We start from the raw sequence: 27,961 nt of genomic DNA on the forward strand, positions 1-27,961 counted from the left end.
TTTCTAGACGATCGCAAAATACTTTCTTTCGACGTTTAGCGGATGTTATGTTGTTACCAATAGCGATTTGAGAGAAGTAAAAAATTCCGGAGTACTTTGCGAATTGAACTGAAAAGTACCACAGGTACAAAAGATAGTACGGAAAATTCAATCCCGTTGAACGAGCCTCAAAATTCAACCGATTGAATTTTTCAACTTTGGAACATCATTTTCTAAAGAAAGTGGAATATGCTGTGGGGTAAGATTTAGTTTCATTGAGTTGTTTTCTCTATCAGGAAAAACATGTTCCGCATCACTCACATAAGGTTTTCGACATTTTTGGAACAGTTCTTCTGGCAGAATGAGTGAAAAATTTGCGAAATAATTTGAAACATCTCTTTAAAATTTTCAATTATCCTCAAAAAGTTCTACAAGAAATAAATATATCAAAAAAAAATTATAAACCAAATTATCTGAAAACAAAAAATTCAAAAAAAAAAAACAATAATACAATTAGTAATTTCCAAATATTCAAATAATACAAAAAATATATCCAGAACGTAACTAAACAGAAAAAAGTTTTCTAAAATTACCGAAAAAGGTAAACTATCTATCATTTTCACTTAAAAAATAAGGAGTAGGCACAAGTATATATCGACATGTTTACGGCTCTTGTTACTCGCATCTGCCGTGGTGATTAACTAGGAAGGAGAAAGTCACTTTCCTGAGGGATAAGAGTTTCTTAGAAAGATTTTGGTGGAGTGGCGTCGAAAATTAAGACGGAATTGAGAGAAGGAAAAACCAACTAAACTCAAGAAAGAAAATATTATAAAAATAAAATATATTTTTTAAAAAGCGTACATTGAGCAAACCAAAGACCACCCTCTCTAACAATTATGATACCTAATCAAAATATTAAATTTTCCTTCCTTTACTTTGGTTTACTCTTTTAGACGAATTATCCTTGCTCTAACTGGCTGAATAAAAAGTGACATAAAAAATTGTTACATCTAGCTTGTAGAATTCCAGAACACGTAACCCGTGTGTTTTTCAAACAAAATTTCTAAACGAGGGGCAAACTTAAGGCTTCACTTTTTATTGCTTGAGAAAGGTTGAAAATTCCTCTCTAGCCCCTTCTAAACTTCAAACTCTATCCTTCGTATCCAAACAAGGACAAGCTAAGGCACTACTCTTTCCCTGGATTCCCCGACTTAGGTTCACATATCTACTGGCTAAATATCAATAGTAGCAATCACCTGATTTATGAAATATATACATTCATTCATTGTTACATGGAGTTTTCAAAAAGTACCCAAAAGTGTGTCAAGAACCTCTGGACCAATACATTTGTAATAGCGAATGAATTAATATGAACATTAAAACCATGATACAGTCACGTGGTTGAATCCAAGCGTTCTCATTGGCTCTTGAAATATCTAAACATTTTCTTAACTCGTGACGCATAGCTGTTATTTGTTTATTAGTTTCCTTTTGTTCAGTTTCGATAGGTTTCATGTATTTCTCGAGGGCGGATTCGATAGCGTGTATAGCACTCTTTCTGCTTTGTGTATCCATTTCTTCGTCACTTCGGTTTGACTCAAGTGAGGACCTGAAAAACAAGGAAAAGTCACGTTCATTAAACATGTCTTAATTTTCTTGGGTATTTTTCCTAGTTTTGACTAATTGGTCAGCCTAAGCTGAGCATTCAAATAGGTAAGATTTTCTTCTTCTACTACTTCTTCTTCCATAAGACGGCAAAAAAAAAATCCGATTTCCCGATCTCACTTTGATTTCTAAACTTTCTTCCGATATCGGGTTAACTTTTTGGGTACTTTTAGCGTGCGTTGTTTTTACAGATCATAATGTGGTGTTTCGAGATGGCGGCTCAATAAGTCAGATGTGATAAGTCAGTGTTGTGCCAAAGTATTTCCAGTGTAAATCTGTTGCAAGCTTCAATTTCTGTCATTTATTTTTTTAACTCGGCAAATCAAACACATGATTTTCATCAAGGGGATTCTTTTTCTACATCTTTTGAAGGTTTGAAGCCTTTTGCTCAAGTTTTTGTTTATGTTGAATTTTCTGATACTTTTTATTGCTGCTTTTTATTATAGTTTTTGCAATAAAAACATATTTTTCTTGTTTGCCTCTAGGTGGGATTGATGGTGTTATAATGTTATTGGAATTTGATAAAGTTTACAAAAGTACAGCTACTGTCTAAATTTGATAAAGACTGGATGCAATCGTGCTTTTTTGGACTTGGTTTGGACGTGTTTGATAAGGCGAATCGCCAAAAATTGTTTGGTTCCCGTCATTTCTACTTTAAAAAGTGGTGGTCATTCGGTCGGTCGGTCGAAAATATTTTTCTTTTAAGAAGCAGCTGCATCTTGTTGAAAGGGAATCCGTGTGAACTGATCCGAATTAAGAAATTGAGAAACCGTGGATATACTGGTTTTCGGTTTACTCCATTAGCATGCGGCTCGCTACTTCGATTTGAAAACTTGTAAACACAGAGCGTGCAGAGGTTGACAGTGGAAATCCAGCAAAGCAGCCGAAAAGCTTTCCGACTCTCCAACTCTACCTGCTGACCGTAAATCAGGGTCGGTCAGATGACGGGAACCAAATAATGACATCACATCTCCTATTATTGGACTTGCAAAATTATGACAAATGGTCTTTGGAATTTGATCAATTATATTAATATTAATATAAACAGTTCTTGTTGAAATTGATCAAACTATTTTTCACGCAGTTCCGGACGCAGATTGTGTTTTTCTAACCTTTTCTAACCTTGGCGCACGTTTTGACTGAATGATGGAATGGAATAAATGGCGATAACAGTTTATACATATCTCTTATCAGACTCGCAGAAAGCGGACTGCAGAAAGTTATGAAAAACACTCTCATCACAACTTGCACAGCCATAACAAACAGATCCATCTGGTCTTCATTTAACATTGTTTTAAAGTTTAAAAAACACTGCCAGTGCTTGGCACAGAAGAGAGGACTCCCAGTTGAAATTAATTGCTACTCCGCTGCCCTGTTGAATTTATTTATTATGGCCGTGTGTTTATTCCGCCAAGGCGGTAAAGCAATCACCCGAATTCATAGACCAATCAAAAGCGAGTTTAAAGCAAAACGGGGGGAAAATGAGCTTCCTCGCATAGCTATGAATTTTAAATTTTGCTTTCGATTATCATTTGCGACCAGCAAACTCTTCAAGATGGTTGTGTGCATGTTGTGTAACTTGACGGTACTAAACTACCAAAAAAATTTACGCAGACTGGATGCAAATTGTGTTTTTCAAGATTTTGTCATTTTGCCAAATTAGGCCCAAAAATAGGGTTTTTGTAGAAAATCTGTTCATGACAATGAGATTCTCCGGAATTTTTTATGCAAATTATGTTTTTCTGGAGTTTGTGCTTTGTGACTTAAAGTTTGTAGCTTGTTGGTTTAAAGTGTTATTGGAGTTTTATCAAGTAAAACAAAAAGTACAGTTTCTATGTATATTTGATGGATATCTTTATTTTGGTACTGACGTTTTGGCAATTTTCTTATTTTTTTCTAGTATAAATAACACTTTGGTCAGATAATGGATATTGTCTCTGATTGTCTACATCCAACAGAAAAAATGTATCATAACTGACTGGAATGAAATTAACAAAAAGTTTAATTACACTATGTTTCTCTTTTATTTTATAGTAATGAACTATAGCTTAATTGTTTGATGTCATAGAAACAGTGCTACAATGCTAAAGAGAAGTATACTTTGAGCTTCTCGTGGGGGGGGGGGGGGGGGTTGGAGGAGCTCTCAGGCTTGTTTTAAATAATTTTAAATCAAGTTATCAAATGTTTCACAATTTGTACATTATTCAACATTTTTAGTCTACTCTGTTTCAGTACATCTCTTACATCTGTTAACCCACTTATTAAAGCTATCTAGCTAAGCTCTATGGCTGACCTTCCAGCCTCGGCTGGTTTATTCTTCATCAAATTTGATTTTTCATGTATGAATTCCGAAAAAAGGGGATTAATAATACCGAAATTTCGAAGCAAAAATTCATGGATTTCCGATACCGAAGCAATTTCAGAATTCCAAAAAACCGAAGGAATTTTACCCGATTTCCGAAATTCCGAAGAAAAAAGGGTCGATTTCCGCAATTCCATAATACCGTACGCCCCCACCTCGCATGGCCTTAAATTTTAATTTAAAAAGGAGATCTTGCTGAACAGAATCCACACGACGTCATAACAAGGCCCATCTAACGCTCATAATGTTCAAACTAATGACGATAAAAGAACGTTGATTTGTTTACCTATCATAAGAATTTCTTCTGGACGAATCAGAAAATTGCGATTGTGGTTCTTTGATTGAAGGTAACCGCACACCACCGTCCATGGATCGGTTGAGTGGGGTATTGGAACTAGGCGTGATGTTCAACTGACTCATGGTGCGTTTGACCATGGGTACACGGTGACGCGTCCGTGACTTAATGACACCGTTGTGCTCAAACTGTTGCATATCCGTGACTGGATCCCAGGCCCTCAAACTATTATAAGAAAACACAAATTAGCACTATTTTATTAGATTGTTGCAAAAATAATTATGGTCCCATCCGTCTGACAAAGTCCTCGAATAAAAAATGGATTTACAAAAGTTTACAGCTTGACCAAACCATTTTGGATGAATATACTACTGCTACATTTTAAATGAAACTGTACAAAATTAATGAAAAAGAATTTTCAAACGATTCATTTTATGCGCCATTGCAAAGTCTTCTGACACTATAACGAACCCAACAGCCGATTGATTGTAAGTGAAGTATTGGCTGATCTTACGTCAGTTACAACCCAATCAGCTGATGGGTCCGTGGAGAACATTGCAATGGCGCACAACATGAATAGGACAAAATTGGGTTGAAAATAAAGATTAATGAAAATTATGGAAAAATGATAAGTTCAACTTACTCCTTATACTTGTAAACCCAGGCGTGCTCAAAAGCCACAGACGTATCACGTTCGAAATATTTGGGAACCCATGACGTATCTTTTTCCTTCATCTCTTTATGAACACGCCTCTGTTCGTCCTCCAAAACTAACTTTTCGCGCGTTGCACCACTCTAAGAAAAGAAACTTAAGTATTTAGGTAGGCAGGAAATGCTGGTTATCATATTTCAGTAGTTTCAGTTACTTTCGATCAAAAGCTTTTAAGACAGTTAAGGTCCAGGGCCACTTGAAACATTTGAAACTGAAACACGAAAAGTGTTAAGATTTCATGAAAAAATCCCTAGTAATTTATTAACAGTTTCTATCTAGACAGAAACACGTGCATCTTTATAATTACGTGACAGTAGACAAAAATTGTTTTATTTAGATTTCTCTGAGGCGGTTGGGGCACTCTAAACAAAATTTAGCAATTAAACTGCAACTTGTTTAAGTTTTATTTTGATAAAATTTTGGGCCTCAGACCTTTAAACATTCATGGAGTAAAATAGTATAAGCAACAATCTTTACCTGGTCGGCTTGTTGTATAGCTTCAGAGACTTTCGCCCAGAGCTTTTCAGATTCGAATTCCTCTTGCGATTCAAGATCGATATTGTATCGTTTTAAACGTGCTTTCTTGACGTCCGCAGTGGGAGCAAAGAAGAGTTCCGGTAAAACTTCTTCTCCGGATGACTTGCGGTACTCTGTGCTGTAAATTTCACCATCCTAGAATATGAATCAAATTAAAAAGATTAAAATATGCCTCAAAAGTATATGGACACTTTAGTTTTTCAAGGTTTAAATTTTCTAAATAGCCTGATGTCATGATTTTTGAACCAGTAGAAAAATTTTCATTTTTTTTCTTCATTTTTTTCGAAAATCTTTTATCCTTTATAGATCTTTCTCCTTAGAAATATCTTTCCAACGGTGTATAACTTTCGAATATAGCATAAATGGATGCTGAAAAATGCTCAAAAACTAAGTGTACCCATACTTTTGAGACGGAATTTAGGTAAAGTTGGCTATTTTTTTCGACGACTATTCCACTCCGGAACATCTTTTTTTTAAACGAGTACTGAACCGCTATCTAATTCGAATTATATAGCCTTTTTTGCCTCCGTTGCATATCATATTGAGACAGCCTAAAGTAATAATGTATTTTCGACCTTTCTTTCGGAATTCTAAACCATTGAAAATCGGTTCAAAATCACGCAAAGCAATAAAAAACCATCAATTACAATTAGTGATTTTTTACAGAAGTCTTAGTTACAAGCTCAAAAATTTGCACACTATATCACACAAAGTACAGGGTGTCCCTAATTAAAGTATCGAGTCGAAACACAACTATGAGTAGAAAGTTTTATGTGCGTGTTCACAAAATTGTATTTTAAGCTCTCCCTCTTTTTTCTTTGTCACTACGATTAATTTATACGCTGTAACTACCTTTTGTAATAAGCCTGTGTGATGGAGAACGTTCTTATATTTTAGCGATAACACACATTAACTTTCTACTCAATCGCATGTTCAAACTCGATACTTTAATTAGGGACAGACACACTGTATATCAGAATCAAGAAAATACTTACCCAACGGCCATCGATTTTACACAACACATCATTACCCATACGTATTTTACCAGAAACAAAATTGCATTCGCCACTCTTCTTCCAGAATGGCTGCAATGTAAACAAAAACTGATGAACCTAAAGCGACACTTGAACAAATGAAGACTTAGCCTGTAAAAACAAGTCATAGCGGGACCAGACGGAACTTTCTATGTAACGCCGATGCAGTTTTCTTGTGTTTCAAGAAAATCGAAAAAATAGGTTCGCTAGCTTCTCTGAGGCGAAAATAAAAAAAGGTAGTGTTTCCGGAAACCGGCCGGTGAATAAAAAAATTCTTCCGACCCGGCCGCAGATTATGGGTTCATCTGTATAGTTCATTAAGAAAATCAAGTTGATCGTTCAAGCTATCAACCAACTATCAAGCTTTTTTCCGGCCGGCCGCATGAGAGCTTTTTTCCTTCACCCGCATTCCGGAAATACTACATTTTTTTATTTTCGCCTGAGCCTTAATCAAATCATTCCATTCATCCACTGGGAAGTTTTTCTAAATGGCAAGCTGTACATAAAGCCCTCCTCGACATTACAAACCCAACTATGAACAGCTACATTAAAGTAGTAGCAGTAGCACTAGATTTGGTATAGGCTAATGCAAAAACGAGTGCGTCCATATGGCATTCAAAACCAAAAGAAGAATGCTATTGTATAAGTGATTCAGGACCTCATATGATTTGGCAGTATTTTTATTGTCTTCTATTAATAGAAACATCATTTTAGCCATCCATAAAAATAATGTACCTTTAACTTGAACTCAATTTCGGCATTATAACCAGTCTTCTCACATCGAATGTTGACCACACCACCAAGTTCCATTGTGATGGAACCAATCAAGAGTCCTGCATATAAATAAGGATGTCATTTTGTAAAAAAGTATTTGTTCAGATTTAAGGTAAACACCCCTGTGTCATAGACCCGCTGGGACCCCAGCCCCACTGGAATTTTGGCAAAAATTTAACGTCTCCGGTACTAGAAAAACACCCTGGAATTTCAGCCCCACTGGAAAATTGACTTTGATTTCATCCTGATTCAAAATTCAATGTTAACCCATCCCCACTGGATTTTTAACCTTGGGACAGTAGAATTACTATCCCCATTGGGTTTTCAATAAGAATTTTTATCCCCACTGGGAAAGACAAGTTCCAGCGGGACTGTGGTAACAGGGGTGTATTTTAGTTATCCGCATAAGGAGAAAGAAGAAAAATCTGCAAGAAATTCTCAAAGGCGGTGGTCCAAAATCTAGATGTACTTGCTTAAGACACTTTAACAAAATCATAAAAACAAAATCTTTTCAAATACAAAAAAGTTCGAGTCAAGTCAAGTCAGGTTTGGTTCTACGTTTTCTTCCCGGGTCTGCTAGGTAATTATTGTTTTAAAGTTAACCTTTGACATGTGCATAGGGCATTGTGACTGTGTAATCCTCTCCCAATTTCAATAATGTTAATGTTGCTGTCCCATCTAAGATGGCTGATGTTGAGTTGCCTGTTGCGTTAAAAGGAAATTCGTTTATACAGTATTACAATGACAATGTTAACAATCAACAAATCTCACTTTCCCTTTAGTTTTTGTCCGCAGTGTGAATCAGGACCCCTCTTGAATTTTTTTTGACTTTGTTATCTTGACGTCCCATCCTATCAGGACAGAATGCTCTAACTTAGTCGGCCCATAGATTTATAAAGCCCGAAAGGCTAGATGTCGTGCTTTAATCCATCGCAGGCAAAAAGAATTGAATATCGGAAAAAATATTGTTACTATTGTTTTTGAAAACCCGCGAAGCTTCTGATTGGTCACGCGCTGAAATTCTATTGTAATGTCACGTGACTTAGGAAGGATTTCCTACCTAACTACGGCACACTTTTCAGCAAAAGTCCGACATCTAGCCCTTCGGGCTTTTTAAATCTATGAGTCGGCCATAGCCCTGTTGTGCACAATTTATCATCTGTTCAAAAACTAGGCGAGATATAGTGGCTTTTGTTTTAAAATCAGAGGAATAAACACCTTTAGATTTGATCACATCAACTCCAAGGTACAAAGAGTATTCACAACTGGCCCACAACGTTTATAAAACGTTGCACGAATGTTATGGATGTCAGATGGACGATATTTTGACGTTATGGTTGGGCTATCATATAGAACTTCCAGCTTACTCACCATAGAACTTGGATTTGGCGAGTATAGATCCACCAATAACATAACCGTCTTTTCGATTTGAACAATAGAATGCTGAGACGGGAGGATGATGGGATACTTGTTCCGCCAAAAAGAACGTTTTTGATTGGTTCTTTTCATTTGGCCACATGCATCGGAATACTTCACCGATGATCGGGTTATAAGGCTTCTTTAAACCCTGTAAACAGAATACCGAAAAAATTAAATTAAAATAAAAGAAAGTCAACAAAAACTTTTCTATTCAGTAAAAGCTTTTCGGTATACCACCACGTTTCAAATTAAATATACGATAGTGTCAACCAGCTTTATATCAGAATATCAACACTGGTAAAAAGTGAAAAGTCAAACCTTTGGTTTTTTGTAGAATCCAGAGAGATACCATTTCACAATTTCTTTGATTCGATGATACGGATTTTCTTCTTTTGCAGCGCTGATAGAAAATGGAAAATGATTGAATTATTGAAAAAAAAGCTTGTAAATTGCATGGCTTAATTCTCATTGCTTTTGGGCACTATAATTATGTATCGTATTATTTTACTCATCATCTTATTGAAAATTCATAAAAACAAAGACGTTTATTCGCTTGAAAGAATCTTGGGGTACTTTTGCCTATTAAAGGTTTTATTTTTTAAATAAGAGTGATATCGTTTGCTTACTCGTCGATTTTAATTTACAAGCTCTTTCACATTGGATTGACACGGATGTGAAGCAAGATTGGTCAGAAAGAGGAAAAGAAAAACATGTTTTTGTTTATCCAGCACAATATAACAAAAGGGAGACACCGTCCTGGTATGAAACATGTGCCTGATATGAAACGAAAAAGCAAATATTGGTGGGAATTTAATTTCTAAAAAGCTGTACTTACTTCGCAAGGAAATCTGCATGGTAGTAATAATCAGCAAGTTTGTCCAAAAATGAGCGCGGTTCCAATATAAAGGTAGGTAGTGTGACCTTGGAAAGATCCATGCCTGGTCGAACCTGTCAAAAATAAAGAAGCAAAGGGTTAGATACAACTAATAAGATTTTTTAAGATAATTTTGATGGTCGCACTTTTTACAAATTTTAGAGGAAGAATCTTTTGCGGGAAAAACTTTCGCTTATCAGCCTTAATGGTTAAAAATTTTTGCAAATTGGCCTAAAATCGCTCAAAAAAACGTCCGATACTGTTCAATAAAAATTAATTAAACTTTTTCATAACTCTAATAAATGGAAAAGCTTTTACTAAAAGTTGATTTAAATTATGATACCACTCTGCCATTTACGACATTGAGCACTCTGTTGAATTTAAAGTCAGATGTATAATATTCAAAATTTTGATGGAATCGCATTTATAATTGACAAACCTGTTTCAACAAAGCCCAAAGAATACTTTTATTTTCTTCTTCCATTTCTTCCGTCGTTTCCCCACTCTGTGAAAAAAACAACAACAGAAAATTCAGGATATTAGAGAGAACAATCCGTTACTCGTTATTTAGCGCACACCAAGAGTAGTTGCCAACTGCCAGAAAGTAGATAGCATATCATGCCTACTTTTTATGACAATATCTATATTGAAGAGGAATCCTGGGGATTAATAAAAAAGTATCCGAATTTTTTAGGGCTGCAAGCTGGAATTTCGACTGAAAATCTAAACTCCAAACAAATTCTAGTTAAATTTGAACAATATTAGACTCACTTCGCCAAACTCTTCACATTCCGACGGTGTTCCATAAGGACTTTCTTCGATTGGTTCATCGAGGCTGGCTGACGTCCCAAAAACTACGGAAGTAAAATGTTGTAAAATGAAGTAAAATCGATGTTTATCATGTTCAGAAATAAAAATAAAACGTCGTTTGTATAAGTAGGAACTACTAGTAGCAAACCGGAACGAGCCAGAACAACCCGGAGCAACCCAGAATGAGCCATAACGACCCAGAATTCGAGAGAAATTGTAGACTGGATGGGACCACTTTGAGCGCCGTCGTAGTGACTCCTTAGAATTAAGCTATTTTGAGATTTTGACACACCCTTGTCTTTGAAAGGACTTTTATAATATTTGTCGCATGGTCAAACTGAGTTCCATTATCTATAGCGAGTGCTGAAGATTTTCCTACAGTCAGAAATGTGCCGAAAAAGTCCTTTCAAGATCCTTAATTCAGTCATGTGATGAGTGTTCCCCTCTATGAGTAAGTCTGGTAATGTATTTTAACTCTCAGCTTCCAACTCTCTGATCGGAACTGATAATATTCAAACCCGTATTCCGATCAGAATGAATTTTAGCGATTGAGGGGACATTACTTATGATGATGATCCGATATGAGTTCTTTCTCTTGTAAGCAAATGGAGCAATACAAAATAAAATTCAAACTTGTAACAGTGCACTTATAAATTGTTCAAAAATATTAGCAGTCTTATCTTACTTACTTCGAGTGTCAACATTTCACTGCCACCACTGCAAACCGAACTTAGTGGCGTCATCCAAAAACCTATTCGCCGAAACCTGGTTTGTTCTGGGTTGTTCCGGCTTGTCAAGGGTCGTTACTACTAGTCCTTACTTTTACAAAGTTTCATCTAGAACAATGACATGCACAATGGGCTATTCTAGAAATAGTCTGTACCTCCTATGTTGAGGAGGTGTGACGTCCAGGGTGGTATGGAAAATAAAAAATCAAGGGTGGTCTGTTTTTTGAGTGTAAAAATCCAGGGTGGTTACCATATGTTGAGGAGGAAAAATTCAGGGTGGTCGTGTTTTCAGAGGGAAAATATCCAGGGTGGTCCAGTTTATCATAGGAAAAAAATCCAGGGTGGTCGGGTTTTCATAGGGAAAAAATCCAGGGTGTTACCTTTCCCGAAAAAGACCTCCTCAACATAGGGGGTACAAATTTTTCCTGGAATAGCCCATTGCTTTCTTTCAGGCTGTTGATTCTATTTTTGTGTTTTTTTTTCTGTGAAAAGTTACTTTTCCAGATGAAGTAAACTAACCTTCTTCTTCATGAGGTTCTTCACCGCTTGAATAATCCGATTTATCCTTAAAAAAGTTGAAAGTAGAAAATTTATCAGCCTATCCTAAGTAGAGCTTTAAGTGGTAAACAAAAAATGTTGCACATTCTACAGAACTTTCAGTAAACCTCAACACAAATTTCGCAAATACCCTTGACAGTAGTCGTCTACTTCTGACTGAACTTTGCTTTTTGATAATTCTTTATGACGCTGAGTCCAGTTAAGTAATCTTAATCGCGCCATCCAGTAGAAATAGCGAGTTTATGTATTCGAGATAAATCGATGGGGACGGTATAAAGCATACTTGACATATCTCCAAAATCACCGTCCACCTTGCTCGACGACGGTAAAAACACCAAAATACCGTCGTCTATTTAGGTGAGCAAAGGCGATATAGAGCCGTACATCAACTATCGACTTTGTTTTGTATCATTTCACTTACCGTCGCCCTCGATATCATCCGATACATAAACTCGGTAATAGCTTTAAGTGGACTCCGGGCGACAAATACCCTCAATCTTCTCATTTAAACCCGTTTGAAACAAAGGATTTAAATAAAATTTCAAGCGAAATCTTTTAAAAACTTACCCCGTTAAATTCACTGTACATTCCCATATTTTCTTCATGTTGAAGTTTTTCATCTTCATCGCCGTAAATATCACTTTCGCTGTCAAGAAAAAATACGTGATAATCATCATACACTTCAGGTCTTTTGTCTTTAAAGCTGTTGTAATTATAAGAATATAATATTAAGTATAAAGAAATATTTTAAAAACCTAAAAAACAATTTCAAATATACAGTGCTAGAAAACCATTATGATCAAATTTCCTTTGGATTTTATGTAATACATCTGTTTTTAGTCATGCATACCCAATAAAAAAAGTTTTGCAGAATGAGATCATAAGGAAATGAAAAGTGGAAAAAGGTTACATTTTCAAGGTACTATCAGTGACGTCTTGTTCATGTTCAGTTTGAACGAGAGATGAACGTTGCGCAACTTCAATCGCATCTAACCAGCAACGACCTGTGATGAAAGGAAAGCAAAGAAATGTTTAATTACTAAAGCTACAACAGCACGAATGAAAGCTTTGAATTCTACGAGTTAAGGTCCGAAACAAAAATGCAGGTCTCAAAATTTAAAGGCTACAATATGTTTTCCCAGTACAGGTTTACTATCTAATTATGTAGTAATCGAAAAAATGCGATAATTTTCTCTTTTTTTCGTTGAAGATTATCAAAGGTCTTGAAGTATTCATTGAATTCTAAATTGAATATTGCGCTATTGAAAACTATATTGACACTACATGATAGCTTTTTGTCGATAATAAGAGGGAGACTATAGCAGCATTGGGCTTTACAGAAAAAGATTTCACCCCCACTGTTGAGGATATCAATTTTTCGAAGTATCGAACCCCCTGGATATCCACTGTTAAAAATATGGTCAACCCCCTGGATATCCTCTCTTATGAAGATGCTTACCCCTGGATATCGTATTTTTACTTGAAAAGACACTTAACTCCCTGGATATCAGCTCCCTTGTAGATATTTAACCCCCTGGATATCTACTTTTGAACAAAAATTGTTAACCCCCTGCATATCCGATATCCTCAACAGGGGGCACGGACTATTTCTGGAAAAGCAGCATTACGTGATAACTCGGATTCGAGAGAAGAAAACTGTGCTATCTTACGTGCCACCTTTCCATTCTCCATTTCAGACGAAAAACAACCCAGGAGAAAAATTTGAAACAAACTTCTTTAAATTAGAATGAGTCGGATTGACTTCAGCATTTTTTAAAATTGGATATGAAGATAGTAGAGTTTCACTTGGTCAAAATATTGAGCTCTTAAAGGTCTGTGTAAGCTAAACATTGGAAACTGTTTATGTATCCAAAATATGATATTGACAAGATAAATAAAAGGAGAAAAATCTGTGATCGATTTATTAAAATCGTCGAAATTTAAGCTTTTTCATTACGAAAAACTTTGGTTGGAATTCTCACGTATCCGACTTCATGTGAACCATATTGTGTTATTCCAACTGATTCCATAAATAATAACAATTCAAAGTTCAACCTTTAACGTATGAACATGTCAACTGTTTTTTTTAAGAAATGACACCATTAATCTAGAGACACAGTGGATGGAGCTTGAGAAAGAAAGGAAAGCAACTTACCGACTTCCTCATTAGATGCTCGGAGAATCAAATGATCTTTCGGCATCGGTTGTACCAAGTAACCAGTCACTTCACCCTTTGGACCCTGAATAATAGCAATGAATGGATATACAGTTAACACTCTTTAGTTCGATTTTAGATAGGATATATCTTATATTTACATCGTATAAAGGGAGCAAGCGTATCGAATAGTAGGTTGTCGAATTAGAGAGCGTCAACTGAACATTAGCATTGGGGTAACATAAGTAACCAAGATGCAGGTTCTTACCTTAGTGGCCCAAATGCTTTGTCCGTAAGGTTGGAAAATCTTGAAACAGAAGCCATCTTTGGACGAAGGGCGTTCAATGTATTCACAGGTGTTGATGAGGATGGTGCCAACCCAATGATGTAACTGGGAACGAGAAAAGGGGATGAATGAATGGAGGAATGGATGAATGAATGCTGTCAAAAGAGTTGTCTGACATTTGATGTAGAAATTTTCTTCCGACACGCTAACGCTCTAATGAAGGTCAGGAAAAATTTTCAATATCTGGAAGACCACGTCAAGGGTTTTGCATTGGGAGGCCTGAACCTCAGCCCTCGTTTTCGGGGATCGTCGGGTCCCATCAAAATATTTTCAGGCTCACGCATATGGATTGTTGAACCCGACTGGAGATGCGGTTCATCAAAGGCCGACTATCATTTCTCTCTGATGGGAAATTGGCCTGCTCCTTTAGAGCTTTAGCGTGGGCGACTGCCAATCTATCATCGGAATATTAGGTAATCAAAAGAAAAACAATGTTCGTGGTTATGTGCTCATGAAACTTTAGGCCTTAAAGAGCTGTTCTTTTAGGTTATAGGAATTGTGCGCGTAAGGTTACTTTTAACGAGACTTACACTGTTGCTCTTATAAATGATGATGACTTCGGGTTTGACCACGCACCAATACTTAGCCCAACTTTTCAACGTTCCTCTGATCTGTGTAGGAAGAAAACAAAATAATAATTTATGGACAATTATGAGGGACAGTCTCATTGCATTTTTTTTTTCAATTTTTGCTTGTGTTTTTCCCAGTTCATTATTGGATATTCTCAACTTTTGAGGGAAAATTATCCTAAATTCTTACGGTATTCTTTGGTTAGAAATTCAAATTCAACTGGAATTTGACATGTAATACGTACCTGAAGCATAAAACGGCATTTGTGAATACTTTGAGACTTTCAGGGGGACGGTTGGCGATTTACAGTTAAAACGGTTAAAATTCTCTAAAAATGACATTCTTAGCTTCTGTAGTCTAATTCCATGATCGATTTGTTCTCAATATTCTTAATTTTTTGGCCAATTTCATCTTTCAAGAATATTAAAAAAAGACACTGTATTTTTAAGTTAGGTTCTCTAAAGAAGCTCTTATTACTAAGGTACCTCGAAAGCTAAACTGAAGAAAAGAAAACTGGGTTTGGGTATTTTTTCAAATTTCTTCAAAGCGAATAAAAAATACCTTGAGCCAGGACGAAAGAATGGTGACAGATTTATCTTTGAGTGCAGTGGAAAATTCTTTGGCCACCTTCTTCTTTTTGATCTTGTACGTCTGTTTACGAGCCTAAAAAATGTGAACATTGAAAAGAAAGATTTCTAGAAAGAAAAGACGTCACCATGGTTAACTTAGCTCTAGTTTAGACGGCCCACTTTTCGCCCTGCCTATTTTAATTGTGAATTAAAGTGGGCATGAGGTTGGCTGTCTAAAGTCAATGCATCGCCCTCTTTTGACGTCAATGCAATGACTTCTTTCAATCTTTCCCAAGCAAATGTTTTAGCTGGCAACTTTGTACCCACTTTCTGCCTACTCTAACAATTAGAATAGTCAGAAGGTCGGCCGTCTAAACTAGAGCTTAATTGAAAGGTTACATTCTAAAGAATTCAAGAGATAACGGTTATCTATCCGTTTCAAACCTTTCCCCGACCCTTCAAACTTCACCTATGATGAGCTCATTTTGCAGCACTATTAGAATTCCAGTCTTTCGAATAGAGTGGAGTCTCGACAACTCGGGAATCCGCACGGGGAACACGAATTTGTTCAAGTTAAGAAGATTTCGAGTTATAGAGTAAGGAGACATTGCTAACTGAAGGGACAATAAAACTTGTTCGAGATAAGGAAACATTCAAGTTAAAAGAGACTCCACCGTACCTACAATGTAATATATTTCGTATCTGGTACGAATATTTCATGCTATGATATTTACGGTGTGAAGTTGGTCATTTTTTTTAATAAAAAAAAACAAAACGGTGTTGCGAGTCGTTGATAAGTTAAGAGTTGACAGTTTATGAAAAGTGAAAGAAGACAGAAAAATCGCGTACTGATAGTCTCCTACGGTTCGACACTCGATTGATCGCGCTCTCCGAATTTGATGCATACATCTTCTTTCAAAAACCAAAATTATAAGCAAACCAAAAGGAGTTTCAACGAAAAGCTTGGTGCCCGAGGCTCTCAATAAAATTCAATAGAGTGTAAATATTGAGAACAAGTTATACTCTCAGATGAAATATTATATCAAGTATTTCAAACTAGAAGAGACAACCTTTTTTTTTTAATTGAATAAAACAAAAACAAAACAATTCTTTGCAAAAAACCCGAAACTCAGAATCTATTTCATTGAAATGACTGAGCTGTGAAAAAAATGGATTATTAAGAAGTGGGGATATTGAAAATAATAATTTGAATACATTCCGTTACTACGGTATATTGGAAAGATGGATTGAGAAAAAAGGATTGTTTTCATTTATGAATAAATTAAATATTTTGAAATAGTGATAAAAAAATGGGAATGTAACGATATCCATGAAATATTGATGCAAGAATTTAGATGAATGTTTTAGAATAGTACATACTAAATACGTTTTATGGGAAAAATGAAAATTCTTCCCTTTTTTACGATCCCAATCATAAATTTCCTGAAAACGCGTGTGACCGTTCAGGTATTAAATCTAGATACTAGAATGAGCTTTTGGAGAGTGTGATTGGCTGAAGTATAGAGAAGCATTACATCATATAATTAGATCCCTAATGCTTTCATTTTCAGGCAAGATGGCGAAACGGTTTTGATTGTGATTTCTAATCCCTTATAATAGAGTAGATCGTGTTGTAGTACCATTAGAAAAGTTTCTTTTTTAACGATTTAGTGTATACCCTTTTAAATTAAGTGGTTATGACTATGAGCTAAAGCCTTAATCTGGCAACACAATTTGAATGAATCGGCTGAAAAAGCTAGCCCAATCATCATTATTTTCCACATCATTTTAGGGCAGATCGTGATCTTTCAAATGCAGAGCATAAAGTAGTGAAGTATCTACAATCTCGATCAAGATATATTGAGAAATCTGTTTAATTCCTCGTTTTTAGCAATTTAAAGTTCGAGCGAGAAAGTCGCTTTTGGGCTATTTTGTTAACTTTAATCGAATGTTTCAATTCGGTAGTGGTTTACAGACTTCCAGGCTATATTCTGAGCCCTATTGGACCGTTCTTGAACTTTATTATCCTCATATGCTAAGTTTGCGAGTCTTAAAGTCGAATGTTAAAACTCAGAATTAAAACTCTATCCTTACAACCTAAGTTAGTTAAAGCGCTTCCAAATTGTCTGTCGTTATAAGATTTCGTTGGAATTTCCCTTTTTCTCAAATGTTATGACTTTCATTGTAGTTCCACTTTTTTTTTCTTTTTTTTTTTTGGAAAGACCCGGGCGGCTCTGGGTTCAATCGTTCCTAAAAATTTGCAACAAAACCCAATGTCTTGGAATCAATTAGATTCCTTAGTCCAAAAACTGCGTAACAGCTTGTGGCCAGCAAGCTAGCAAACCATATAGGCCATCTAGATCACGGTTTCTGAGAACTTTCAATGATCAATCATCACCAAATTCTTAAGCATTAGAAAAAGTGAGTGAAGTATAGAGAAAATAGCGAGAAAGTATCGTAGAAAATACCTAGAATTGCGAAAAGCCTTCAATGATGCATCACCTCAACATCCTCTGAGACATCAAATTGCCTACCCACTAGCTGATTAGTCGTATTGACTGATTTTATGTCACTTAACTTAATAAGGCAACTTTTGACAAAAAATATTTTTGATGACGTCACTCATCATGCCGAAAGTGAGCAAAAACCGGAAATTTCCTTTGTTCTTTTAAATAGCTATTGTAATTGTATTCTAGCAAAGAATTTAGAAAAAAGAAAAGTTGCCCGAGTCTAAAATGCTTGTTTTATCCTAAATATTCAATAAATTACGGTTTAAACGATATGTTTGACATAAAAAATAAATTTGTATAGGAAAAGTGTCAATTTTTGTGACACCTTACTGTCAGAAATGTCATCATGCTCAAGGTGTGAAAAATTTTAGGTGTCAATTTATTTTTTATTTTGAAGCTAAATAAAAGTTAAGAATTCACAGAAAATTTCATGACAAAAACTCCCTTATTTCAGAATTACCAGTAATCTGACCTCTGAACAGAAACAGCCATCCCCAGGACGAATAGGGCTAAAATCAATCAGCTGTTGGGCCCATTGACTTCCAAGCCCGAAGGGATGGAACATGAAGCCACTTATTTCCCATCCAGAACACTCGCGCGTGGTGTTTACATAAACGCCGGATCGAAAGTAAAATCTTTCACTAGATTTCAAAAAATACAGTTCTCAAAAACAAAGGAACCGCTAGATAGTATCCGTCGTCATGATTACGGCGCGTTCTAGGCGCGTTTCTGGACGGGTTTTAAGCTCAATGGTTGGGCCTATGATGTAATCTTAGAAGACATCAACATGACGCATATAATGGATAGGCTTGTGTGAGAGATCACCTTACCTTGAAACTTTCTTTCTTAGTAACAGAAGATGGGTTGTGTTTATCTTCTAAGACGGGTGAATATGAGCCGCCCTGACCTGAAGGGGCAGCGCCCCCATGATTGGTTGAAGTAGGCGAAGAAGGGTGGTTACTTGAGATGGAGGGCGGTGCACTGTATTTCTGAAAAAGAAAAGAAAAAAGCTTCATTTTGCAAAAATGCAAAAAAGAAAATTAGCATTCATCCCTCTAAAGAAACAACACCCGACCCAGTATATCTTTTGTCGTAAAACTCGTCATTTCAAGACCACCCGTGACGATGATACCCGTGATGTGGTGCTACTACTATTCTTCATTGTTGGGACGGCAAAAAAGCTATAAAATTCAAATAAAGTTGTTTCAAAAAGTTGTTTTTGACCATATAATTCTGCTCGTTTTTGAAACTTGAGGTGAAGTCTGTCTCAACAAATTTGCAGCTGAGACAAAAATGACTGAAACTTTTGATAGAATTCGAATTAGATAGCGGTTCAAAATTTATTGCTGGTTGACTCTATAAAGTAGTAAAAAACGACAAAAAACAGCTTTTTGTCGATGATCAACCAATAACAAACTTTGTTTGATATCTTTTGATTGAATGAATATTTTTGAAAAATTTTTCTTATAGTAATCTAAGATTGAAGAATCACTCCTGTGAAAATGGTAATTATACCACATTTCTACAAGAAGTTGATTTTTTTGTTCTTCATTTTTCTTTTTCATTTTTTTCTTCTAAATCTTTTACTTGATAATATTCCACTCACAATTATCTTTTTAAAAAGCACAGAACCGCTATCTTATTCGAATTCTATCAAAAGTTTCAGTCATTTTTGTCTCAGCTGCAAATTATTTTGAGACAGACTTTAGGACACACATTTTAATGAGAATTTTCTCTTTAGAGATCAAAATGACTTTTGATACAGTTTAGAAATTAATGGTAATTGGCTTTATTCAGACTAAAGTCGACTTCTGGCTGAGCTTCGCTTTCTGATAAATTCTGATGACGCTCCAGTCCTGTGCGTAGATCGCCTTTTTGAAAGAAGGACACCGAAAATGCAAAGAAGCAACAAAAAAGCTACTTGGAGTTGAAAAATATAATTAAGAATTGGAAACCAACATGCGAAGTGCCTAATTAAAAAACGATGTGTGTTAAAACAATGGAGGCGTACCCGATAAGCCATTTTTTAAATATCTTGGCACTTCATTTGAAACTTCTACCAATCACAAACGAACAAATGCATTAATGTTTTCATAACCGATCAAAAAGGAAATTTTTTCAAATCAAAAACATGATAAAAATCAATCGAAATCGTACCACGAAATATCAAAATGTTTCCGTTTAATAAAGGTTTCAAAAAACGCACGCAAAAGGATAACAAAATGAAATTTTAATGTTTGTTGAAATTTATAATTGAAACGTTCGTTGCACACTATTTTAAGTGGTCATGCTAGTAAATTCGATTCAAGTTGGAAGTAACTGCACAGAATTGGACACCCCGAAAACCTCAATACATCCATAAATATTATTCAAATGTCGATTCGATAGAAACCCATATCTAGCGGTGACTTATTCATTAAAAATTCTAAATTTTGAAAAGAAAAGCTGAAGAAAAAACCTTGAAAAACAAAATTCTTTATTGACCAATTCTTTTCCCTCGTGAAAAGTCTTTGAGTTTGGAGCAAATAAGATTTCCTTTGAAGGGAAGATCAACAACAGTCTCAACTCAACAAGAGTCTTAGGGCTAATCCAAAAGTTCCTCGCCTATAAAGTTTTACTCTGTTCCTTGGTAAAATTGGTTTATTCATAATATGCACCACTGGAGAGTCTTCTGATAACTTAAGACTTCCCACCCATACGTCACTTTTTCTATTGTTTAGCTAACTAGCAACAATCCTTCTTTTAACTAACTGCACTGCAAGAGCTTTAAAAGTTAAAGTGAATTAAAAATGGTCCTGCAAGAACCTCTGGGCAGAATGTTCCACCAATCGTCAACACAGTAGACGGAACAAACACTACTTGGCAATAAAATACAATCATGGTCAAAATCTATTGAGAATTTAGCTTATTTCCTCGTTTTTCAAAATTTTAAGTTCGGGCGAGAAAGTCGATTTTGGAGCATCTATTAAATTTTGCACGGGCTTGTAGACTTTCATGGTATATTCCTTTTATTGGACCATTTTTGAACTTTTGGATCCTCAGATCCTAATTCATAAGTCTAGCGTTAAAACTCGGAGTTAAAACTCTACCCTTCCAACCTAACTTAGAGCACTTTCAAATCGTTTGTAGTATTGAAAATTCGCTGGAATTTCCCTTTTTTCTAAAAAATATTACGACCATGATTGTAGTCTGTGAGCGCCTAACATCATAGCTTATTATTTCATTCATTGTTGGTTTTCCTCGAGTTTTACTGTAGGTATGGCTTTAACGTATTAAAATTTAAGCATCGTGCTCTTTGAATAACCTAACAAAAAGTATAGTGAAGGGAACCCAGCCAAAGAGCCTGAACCTATCGTGGTTTTGATTTCCAATTCCAAGACTCTACTTAACTTGATTTCCAATCAAGTAATTGTGATAGGTTAATTTTGCTCAATATACTGATTAGCGCTCTGAAAGCATAGAAAAGTTTCTTGGATTCATAACCATGTATCTCCCTAGGTAGAGAGTCTTTTGAGAATTCGGAAACTTCCTAAAAATTAAATGGGGTGAAGCAGTGGAAAGGCGATCGGAAAGTAAAAAGTAACTTACCTAATTTAGCACCGGCCCCTTTTGCGCCGACCCTTATTACGAAAAGATGAAGCCAATAAAAGCCGGTGTAAAATGGGTGGATAAATTATATTATTCACGCCTGAAAGAATCATTACCTCATTCACGATGAAAACTTTCTTTGATCTTCTTCTCAAAACCATTAGTAATTTTTAATAATCAAAATATAACATTGACTTCTATATGCTCTTTCTTTTTTTAAACTCAATTAGAACACAAGACTCGTGTCAATACTTATTGGGCGGCGTTTGGAAGCCTGGTAAGGAGTTTACATTTCGATGACAGTGTCGAGAAAACAAAGTCCAGGAGTGCTCTCGTGAAAAACGTAAAAAAGTTTTATTACCGTAATTTCTCTAATTTAGTGCGTCCTCTAACTAGTGCGGATAGATCATAATTAATACTCATATTTATAACTAGTAGTAAAAGTCTACTTCAGCAGTAAAGTTTACATAAAACAAGTTTTGAAAAAACATTTGATCCCCGTCGATAGTTTCCAAGCTACTAAACCCGGTCGGCACAAAATGTTATATGGACGTTCATTAAATATTATTTGAGCGTATGTGACTTATAGGCAAGACAAATATAATTTATTGCTCTACCGAAAGACCTTCATAAAATATGGGTAGGTCGGTCGGTATAATAGAAATAAATTTCTTAAAATCTAATTTAGGAGTACAAACTTTCGCGAGCAGAAACTTTCGCGAAGTAGGTATACTTTAAGTAGAAAAGTTTTCGGTACATAAAACCACTGTTTTGATCGTTCAAATGTACTCAAACCACAATTGATATGGACTTTTGCATAATTTCTACACTAAGTTTTATCCTTGTTATCATCAAAGAGGAAAGTTAGCAATAAAGCAATGTCGGGAGATGAAAATTTAAAAAATCTGCGACGTTTCGAAGAAGCAGACTTTTCCTCTCTTCGATGAGAGATTTTCGTGTCATTTCCATTGTGATATTTCAAATTCAAGTTCCGGGATGAATTTAAACTTTCTCAACTTGTTCATTTAAAATATCTGCTTCAAAATTTACAAATTCCATCCTCAAGCTTTGCAAATCCAATAATATATTATTTTGTTCGATCTTGGAAAAAAAAAACAGGATCGATCGGGCCCGCAGAACAATGAATTAATTTGGTCTCGGCTTATAGAAGCAAGAGAATTTCCATGAAAGTGAGAAATTTCTATTAAAACAATGCTTAACGAAACAAGACATATACTGCACTAACAAAGGCACTGTTTAAAGTGGCGTGCGAAATTCTAGAAAAAAATCTTGCACGAATTTTTATACAAAGCCTGAAATACTGTAGAACGCACACTAAGGTTTCTTTTGAGCTGACTTATTCGATAAAAGAACCAAAGTGCCTTGGGGAAATAAGACATATGGTCGGTCATAATATTGTTTTTTTGGAAAACAAAAAAAATGAAAAGGGAAAAAAATATAAATAGAAGAAAACAAAAATAGAAAAGGTTCAATTCTAAACACTAGGTTCAGTCATTTATCAATAATTTACTACGTTTTTCTTATTTTTTTCGAAACTCGATGACGTCAAAAGGGACCATCAAGAAGCGAAAATAACTTTTGCTCATGCATAATCTGCAAAGGATATAATTATTGGTACAAAGTGTCTTATAAGACTGTAGTATGTCTCGTGACATCTGCCCGGGGGGCGTACGTTCGGCCAAAAATCATGTCTCTAAAATCGGCCAGTTACAGTGCAGGAAAAATTTTGCTGAAAATCGACCCTTATAGTGCAAGTTTTCAAATTTTACCTCAAAATTTGGTATTTTCTCAAATTTGACACCCTTTCAGTGCACTTTTTCCCACTTGCTCGCAAATCAACCCTTACAGTGCACTTTCCAAAGTTCGAAAAAACCCATTAAGGGCCGCACGTCCGGTAGGTCACTTACCTGGAGTGCCCCCCTGGGACATCTGACGTTGGAAAAACTTTAAAAAAACACGAACAAGGAAAATACTTGTTTTTGTTTAATATTAAACATAACACTCACAGGAATGTTGTAATCCCATAAAAGATAATCCATTCTGCGCATGCCACGCTCTACTCTAAAGGGATATGGCGAATGTGACGATCTGACCTGGTTGTTCAGCCAAAACAATCAATGTTGCTTGAAAACCACGCTCAAAAGTTCATTTAATAATTATTCATCCAAAATCTGGATGGAAAAGATCAAAGCGGCGCACCAACTTGGGCAGATTCTCTTACGGAGCCATGACCTTTAGAGTGAATACGTGTCATGCGCGGAGGGTTTCTTTTACGGTCGTAAAAAAAAAGCCTCTCCACTTTCAATAAGGAAAATTTCAACTAAAAGATATCTTTAAATTAAGAACCAAAAAGCTAGCCTTTCTAGCCTAACACCACTATAAGCCCTCAATAAGCACTGACGAATGCCTTGAAAATAGGCCCTCTTCGCCTAACGACTTTCTCATCTTGGCACCATTCAAACAAAGAGTAAGTGATAAATGACGTCGTGAGCTAGTGTAGGCTAAGGCCTTTCCCACGAGATATAAAGCACACAAAGGATCTGTAAAGGTTCAGGCGGATGGGGAAAAGGTTAAAAAAAGTGACGTACCTTGATATCCTTGTCTAACTTCATAGAATCTACAAAAAAATAAAAACAGTTTTTTAGTAAAGATTAGGAAAACCCCAAATACTGCTCTATGTGAACTTGATTTACAGACTCAATAGGTTCAAGAGCCTCCACACCTCAATGTTGACTTAGCCTTTTGAAGCAAAATTAACGTTTTTATAAGAACATTATGAATTATAAAGCCTGCAGATGTTCTTATTTCCATTTTGAGCATAAATGTTATTCTTTTCAGCATTTTGTAAGCTTTTTTTCCAAAAGTATGCTTTTTTTGAGTATTTTGAACCCTTTAATGTTCAATCTATCAATCTTAAAATTTTTGTCAATAAGAATAATGTTCGAGTGTATTTTTTTCTTATACAATGAAGTCTCAATAACTCAAACATGTACGGGGAACACGACTTTGTTCGAATTATAGGAATTTCGAGCTATGGAGATTTAAAAGCATTGTTAACTGAAGAAACCTATAAATTATTCTATATATAAGGAGACATTATAGATATAGAGGTTCGAGTTATGAAGACTCTACTGCATTTAAAAAAAATTGTCTTCTAAATCCAGGTTAGCAGACGATTAATAACAATCTAAAAGCTTGTACACGTTTTTTTTATATTAGAACAAACAATATAAGAACACAAGAATTCGATGGCCAAAATTTAAAAAACAAGTTAAGAACATTTTTAGGCTTAAACTTTAAACGTTAAAGATATCCGAAACCTTCAAAATTTTTGGATATTCTTATAAAAAAAACGTAATAAGCATAAGTTTATAAGATTTAAATATCAATACAGTGCTGATGTTTGGTGCCTCGCAAATTTGGAAGTTGGAGGTTAGCTTCGTAAGCCATTCTTTATTTCACCAAATAATTATAAAATTTCCTCTTCATCATGTTTTCGCAGTTCAATTAAGTAAAAAAGTAAAAATTGTGTACAAAGCGTGTACATAACGTGACTTAGTAGTCTCTCCCAATCAGACCAAAAAATTAATATATTGTGTATAGTAAAGAAAATGTCATATATAAAAAAATATGGATCAAAAAATATTTTTATTTTTACTTCATATTCTCTTATATTATTTTTTTTGGGGGTTTTGTGTTTTATTATATTTTTGTGTTTTTTGTTCAAAACTTCGACTAGATTAAACAGGGGGTACGAAAGACTAATATCCAAGCTAACATCGTTAAAAACCTTTTGCTTTTTTTCTCACCATCATAAAAACATAAGTCCTCTAGCTCTCTATATAGCAGGTGAATTTTTCATGCAAATTTTCTTTAGTGGTTTTTCGCTTATTAATTCTACTCCTTTTCTTTTCATATCATATTAGTTAAAACTGATTTTCAAAGTCTACTAGGCTTTAAATATTTTCTTTTTATTGAAAAAATTCAAAAATCACATATTTTAAGAGCATAAACCCCTTTCTTTTTATAAGAACCAAAATAATTTCTTAGCTCTTCAGGTATTTTTGAGCCTCTTTTTTATCGAATAAAAATGAATCGAGTTCACTTTTTTTATAAAAACAATGAGGCTCAAAGGAAGGCTTAAAGTACCAAAAATAGGAAAACCCATGATTTTCACAGCTTTATAAAAAAGAGAGTGAATCTTAAACAATATTAAAATCGAGCGTGGGTTTCAAGGAGACTGTATTTATTCAAAAAAATGAAATAGGAATCTTCCGTTTTTTGAAAATTTTAAGAAAAGTAAACAGACATAGAAGGTGAAAAAGGTTCAGGCGGGGCAATGGGTTTACCAACTGACGGTATGTGCAGCAAAAAATCGTTAAGTTCATACCCTTACAGTGCATTTTTCTTAAATTTTAATATTTTTTTCCAGAGGAAAAAATCATAATTAACAATTTTTCCTGGACTTGCTGAATTTCCACACTTACAGTGCATTTTTGCCGTCTTAAAAACATACTCTTATAAACTGCCGCACAACCATCAGTAAACTTGCTGTCCCCTCCCGAAAAAGGCTTGCAAAAACTTCCTATTTAGTTTTAATTAAACTCAGATGCTACTGGCATCATTTAATACCACTTGGAGGGATGGATTATTATTTTTATCATGTTCTTGTTTCTAAAAGTATTTTAGGTTCAATACCCTTTTATCATAATTTCTGGCATTGTTTGTTTAAAATTCAGCTATTCTGGGCTCTGCTGTTCTTAGATTGTTCTTATAAAAAAAGAAAACAGTGTATAACGATAAAAGAAAATTGACTACTGTTCTTATATAAAAAAGTATGTGAACTAAAATAAATTAGATATTTTCCTGAAGTCTGAAGATAGATTAATCCATCTACACTCTTTTTTTTATAACTATAAGAAAAATTCTATAAGAAACAAAAATCGCCAAAAAATAGGAACAATTTGAGGACAATGCTGAGCCTTGAATTACTCAATTTTACGCAATTTAGGGGTAAGTATTAAAATTCGGGTATAAAGCCTAAAATAACCCAATTTAAATCACAAATAAGAACAGGATAGGAACAATCTAAGTGTCAAAAAAATAAGAACAACTGAGCCTCATCAAAATCTACTGGTTCTTTAAAAAAAAGAGTGCAATCAACTCACCTGGTCGTTTTTGGTCTTTATTTTCAGCCATGGTTGAGGATGAAGATTGATGTTTCACTTCATATCACATCACCAACCCATTACTATATTGCAAATTATTTTTCTATAACACTTTGCTTTTTTGTTTCTAGAATAAAGAGTATATAAACAAAACTTAGTTTGAAATCAGCAGAAAACTGAGGGAACAAAAAAATAACAATGAAACTTGATATCCAGCTTCTGCAGAATTATAAAAGTTATACTAAGAAAAAGGCACCCATCCAAATAGTTGTCCAAATTGGTCATTTTCATTATAACTGTTATTAAATAGTAAATCACATTTTGGTGTATAATTGAGGAAAGCATATTTTTGTCTTATTTTCATTGCTTTTTACAGACTGCCAAATGCTCAAAATTTCAGTATTTTTTTAAAGTTTTGAGAATTTCATGTTCAACTATATACCAATGAATTCGAGCTTTTTGTGTCTTTTTATTTTCTATTTCCCAAGGAAAAGGTGAAGCAGAGATAAGCTTCCCAAAATCAAAATTTGAGCAAGTGACGCCACTCAAACTTTAGAGCAGATTGACACCAGCATGTAGCACTATCTTCTTTATGTGATTTGTTTTAAAAAGTGACCAAAACACATCAACATTGTATTCACTTTCACTTTGTTTGTAATGCTGTGCTCTTAAAGAGTAGTAACAATTATTAACTTCTCAAATTCTTCTTGACCAATCAGATTGCTCCAATTATGTAAGGTTGACAATTATTTTGAAAATTACGCTATAAAAGTTTTTGCCACAAGTTTTTCCGGGGCACAGAGCTGGGTTGAGGGAGGAATAAGTACATAATCCTATTGTATAATTTTCAATAAAATTAAATCTAGTATAATATATTCCTCATAAAAATTGTATAAAATACCTATCTAAATAAATTACAAAAATCCATACCAACTTTCCTTAAATTACCATAGCAGATCATGGAGTGTTGACACAAAAAACAGTGCAGATTTTAAATCCAGGTGTACTCAGGTGTACTCTATATTTTAATCGGATTAACTTTTGCGTGATTAAATATCACAATTTTGCAATTTTTTTGCCTTTTTCACAGAATTAAATCCACCACAAAATTTTTTAAATTGCATTTTTGGTGGAGAAACCAGTCCAAAGTCTCCATTTGTGGCAAAAAATGGCTGTTTTTCAGCTGTTTTCAGGCTTATTCGCGAAATTAAATCCACGCAAAATTTTCCAAAACTCGGGAAATTAAAAGTAGTAGTTATTTATGATTGCAGTTTGGCTTAGGCAAAG

General features: G+C 34.9%; 1 protein-coding gene across 5 annotated transcripts; it reads right to left on the reverse strand.

Annotated features, from left to right (window-relative positions):
* Positions 1 to 352: 352 nt before the first annotated feature.
* Positions 353 to 26,798, reverse strand: LOC136822085 (oxysterol-binding protein-related protein 8-like). Of its 5 annotated transcripts, none has more exons than XM_067078296.1 (22): positions 26,675 to 26,798; positions 24,095 to 24,123; positions 18,728 to 18,886; positions 15,380 to 15,481; positions 14,779 to 14,859; positions 14,171 to 14,293; positions 13,903 to 13,987; positions 12,658 to 12,751; positions 12,315 to 12,393; positions 11,709 to 11,754; positions 10,423 to 10,505; positions 10,091 to 10,156; positions 9,613 to 9,725; positions 9,096 to 9,177; positions 8,730 to 8,925; positions 7,962 to 8,060; positions 7,320 to 7,417; positions 6,546 to 6,635; positions 5,491 to 5,685; positions 4,945 to 5,096; positions 4,293 to 4,526; positions 353 to 1,588 (listed from the first exon to the last, which is right to left on the reverse strand). In XM_067078296.1, the coding sequence occupies exons 1-22, from the start codon at positions 26,703 to 26,705 to the stop codon at positions 1,303 to 1,305; spliced, it is 2,523 nt and encodes an 840-aa protein (XP_066934397.1). In that variant the 5' UTR covers positions 26,706 to 26,798; the 3' UTR covers positions 353 to 1,302. The 5 variants fall into 5 exon arrangements, with proteins under 5 accessions (XP_066934397.1, XP_066934396.1, XP_066934398.1 ...); XM_067078295.1 differs by lacking the exon at positions 26,675 to 26,798 and adding an exon at positions 24,899 to 25,059; XM_067078297.1 differs by lacking the exons at positions 24,095 to 24,123; positions 26,675 to 26,798 and adding an exon at positions 21,602 to 21,673.
* Between the last annotated feature and the right edge of the window lie 1,163 nt (positions 26,799 to 27,961).

The sequence above is a fragment of the Clytia hemisphaerica genome, unplaced genomic scaffold (genome assembly GCF_902728285.1).
Source record: "Clytia hemisphaerica strain Z4C2 unplaced genomic scaffold, Clytia hemisphaerica genome assembly, whole genome shotgun sequence".
Lineage (NCBI taxonomy): Eukaryota > Metazoa > Cnidaria > Hydrozoa > Leptothecata > Clytiidae > Clytia > Clytia hemisphaerica.

What these genes read in the sequence shown, in the direction of transcription:
- LOC136822085 (XM_067078295.1), bottom strand. Translation starts at nt 24,956, where the DNA reads ATGGCTTACGAAGCTAACCTCCAACTTCCAAATTTGCGAGGCACCAAA. An exon ending in AGAACCTCATGAAGAAGAAG is followed by an intron (nt 10,506 to 11,708) that starts GTTAGTTTACTT and finishes TTACTTCCGTAG; the next exon opens with TTTTTGGGACGTCAGCCAGC. An exon ending in CTATACAACAAGCCGACCAG is followed by an intron (nt 5,097 to 5,490) that starts GTAAAGATTGTT and finishes TTCTTTTCTTAG; the next exon opens with AGTGGTGCAACGCGCGAAAA.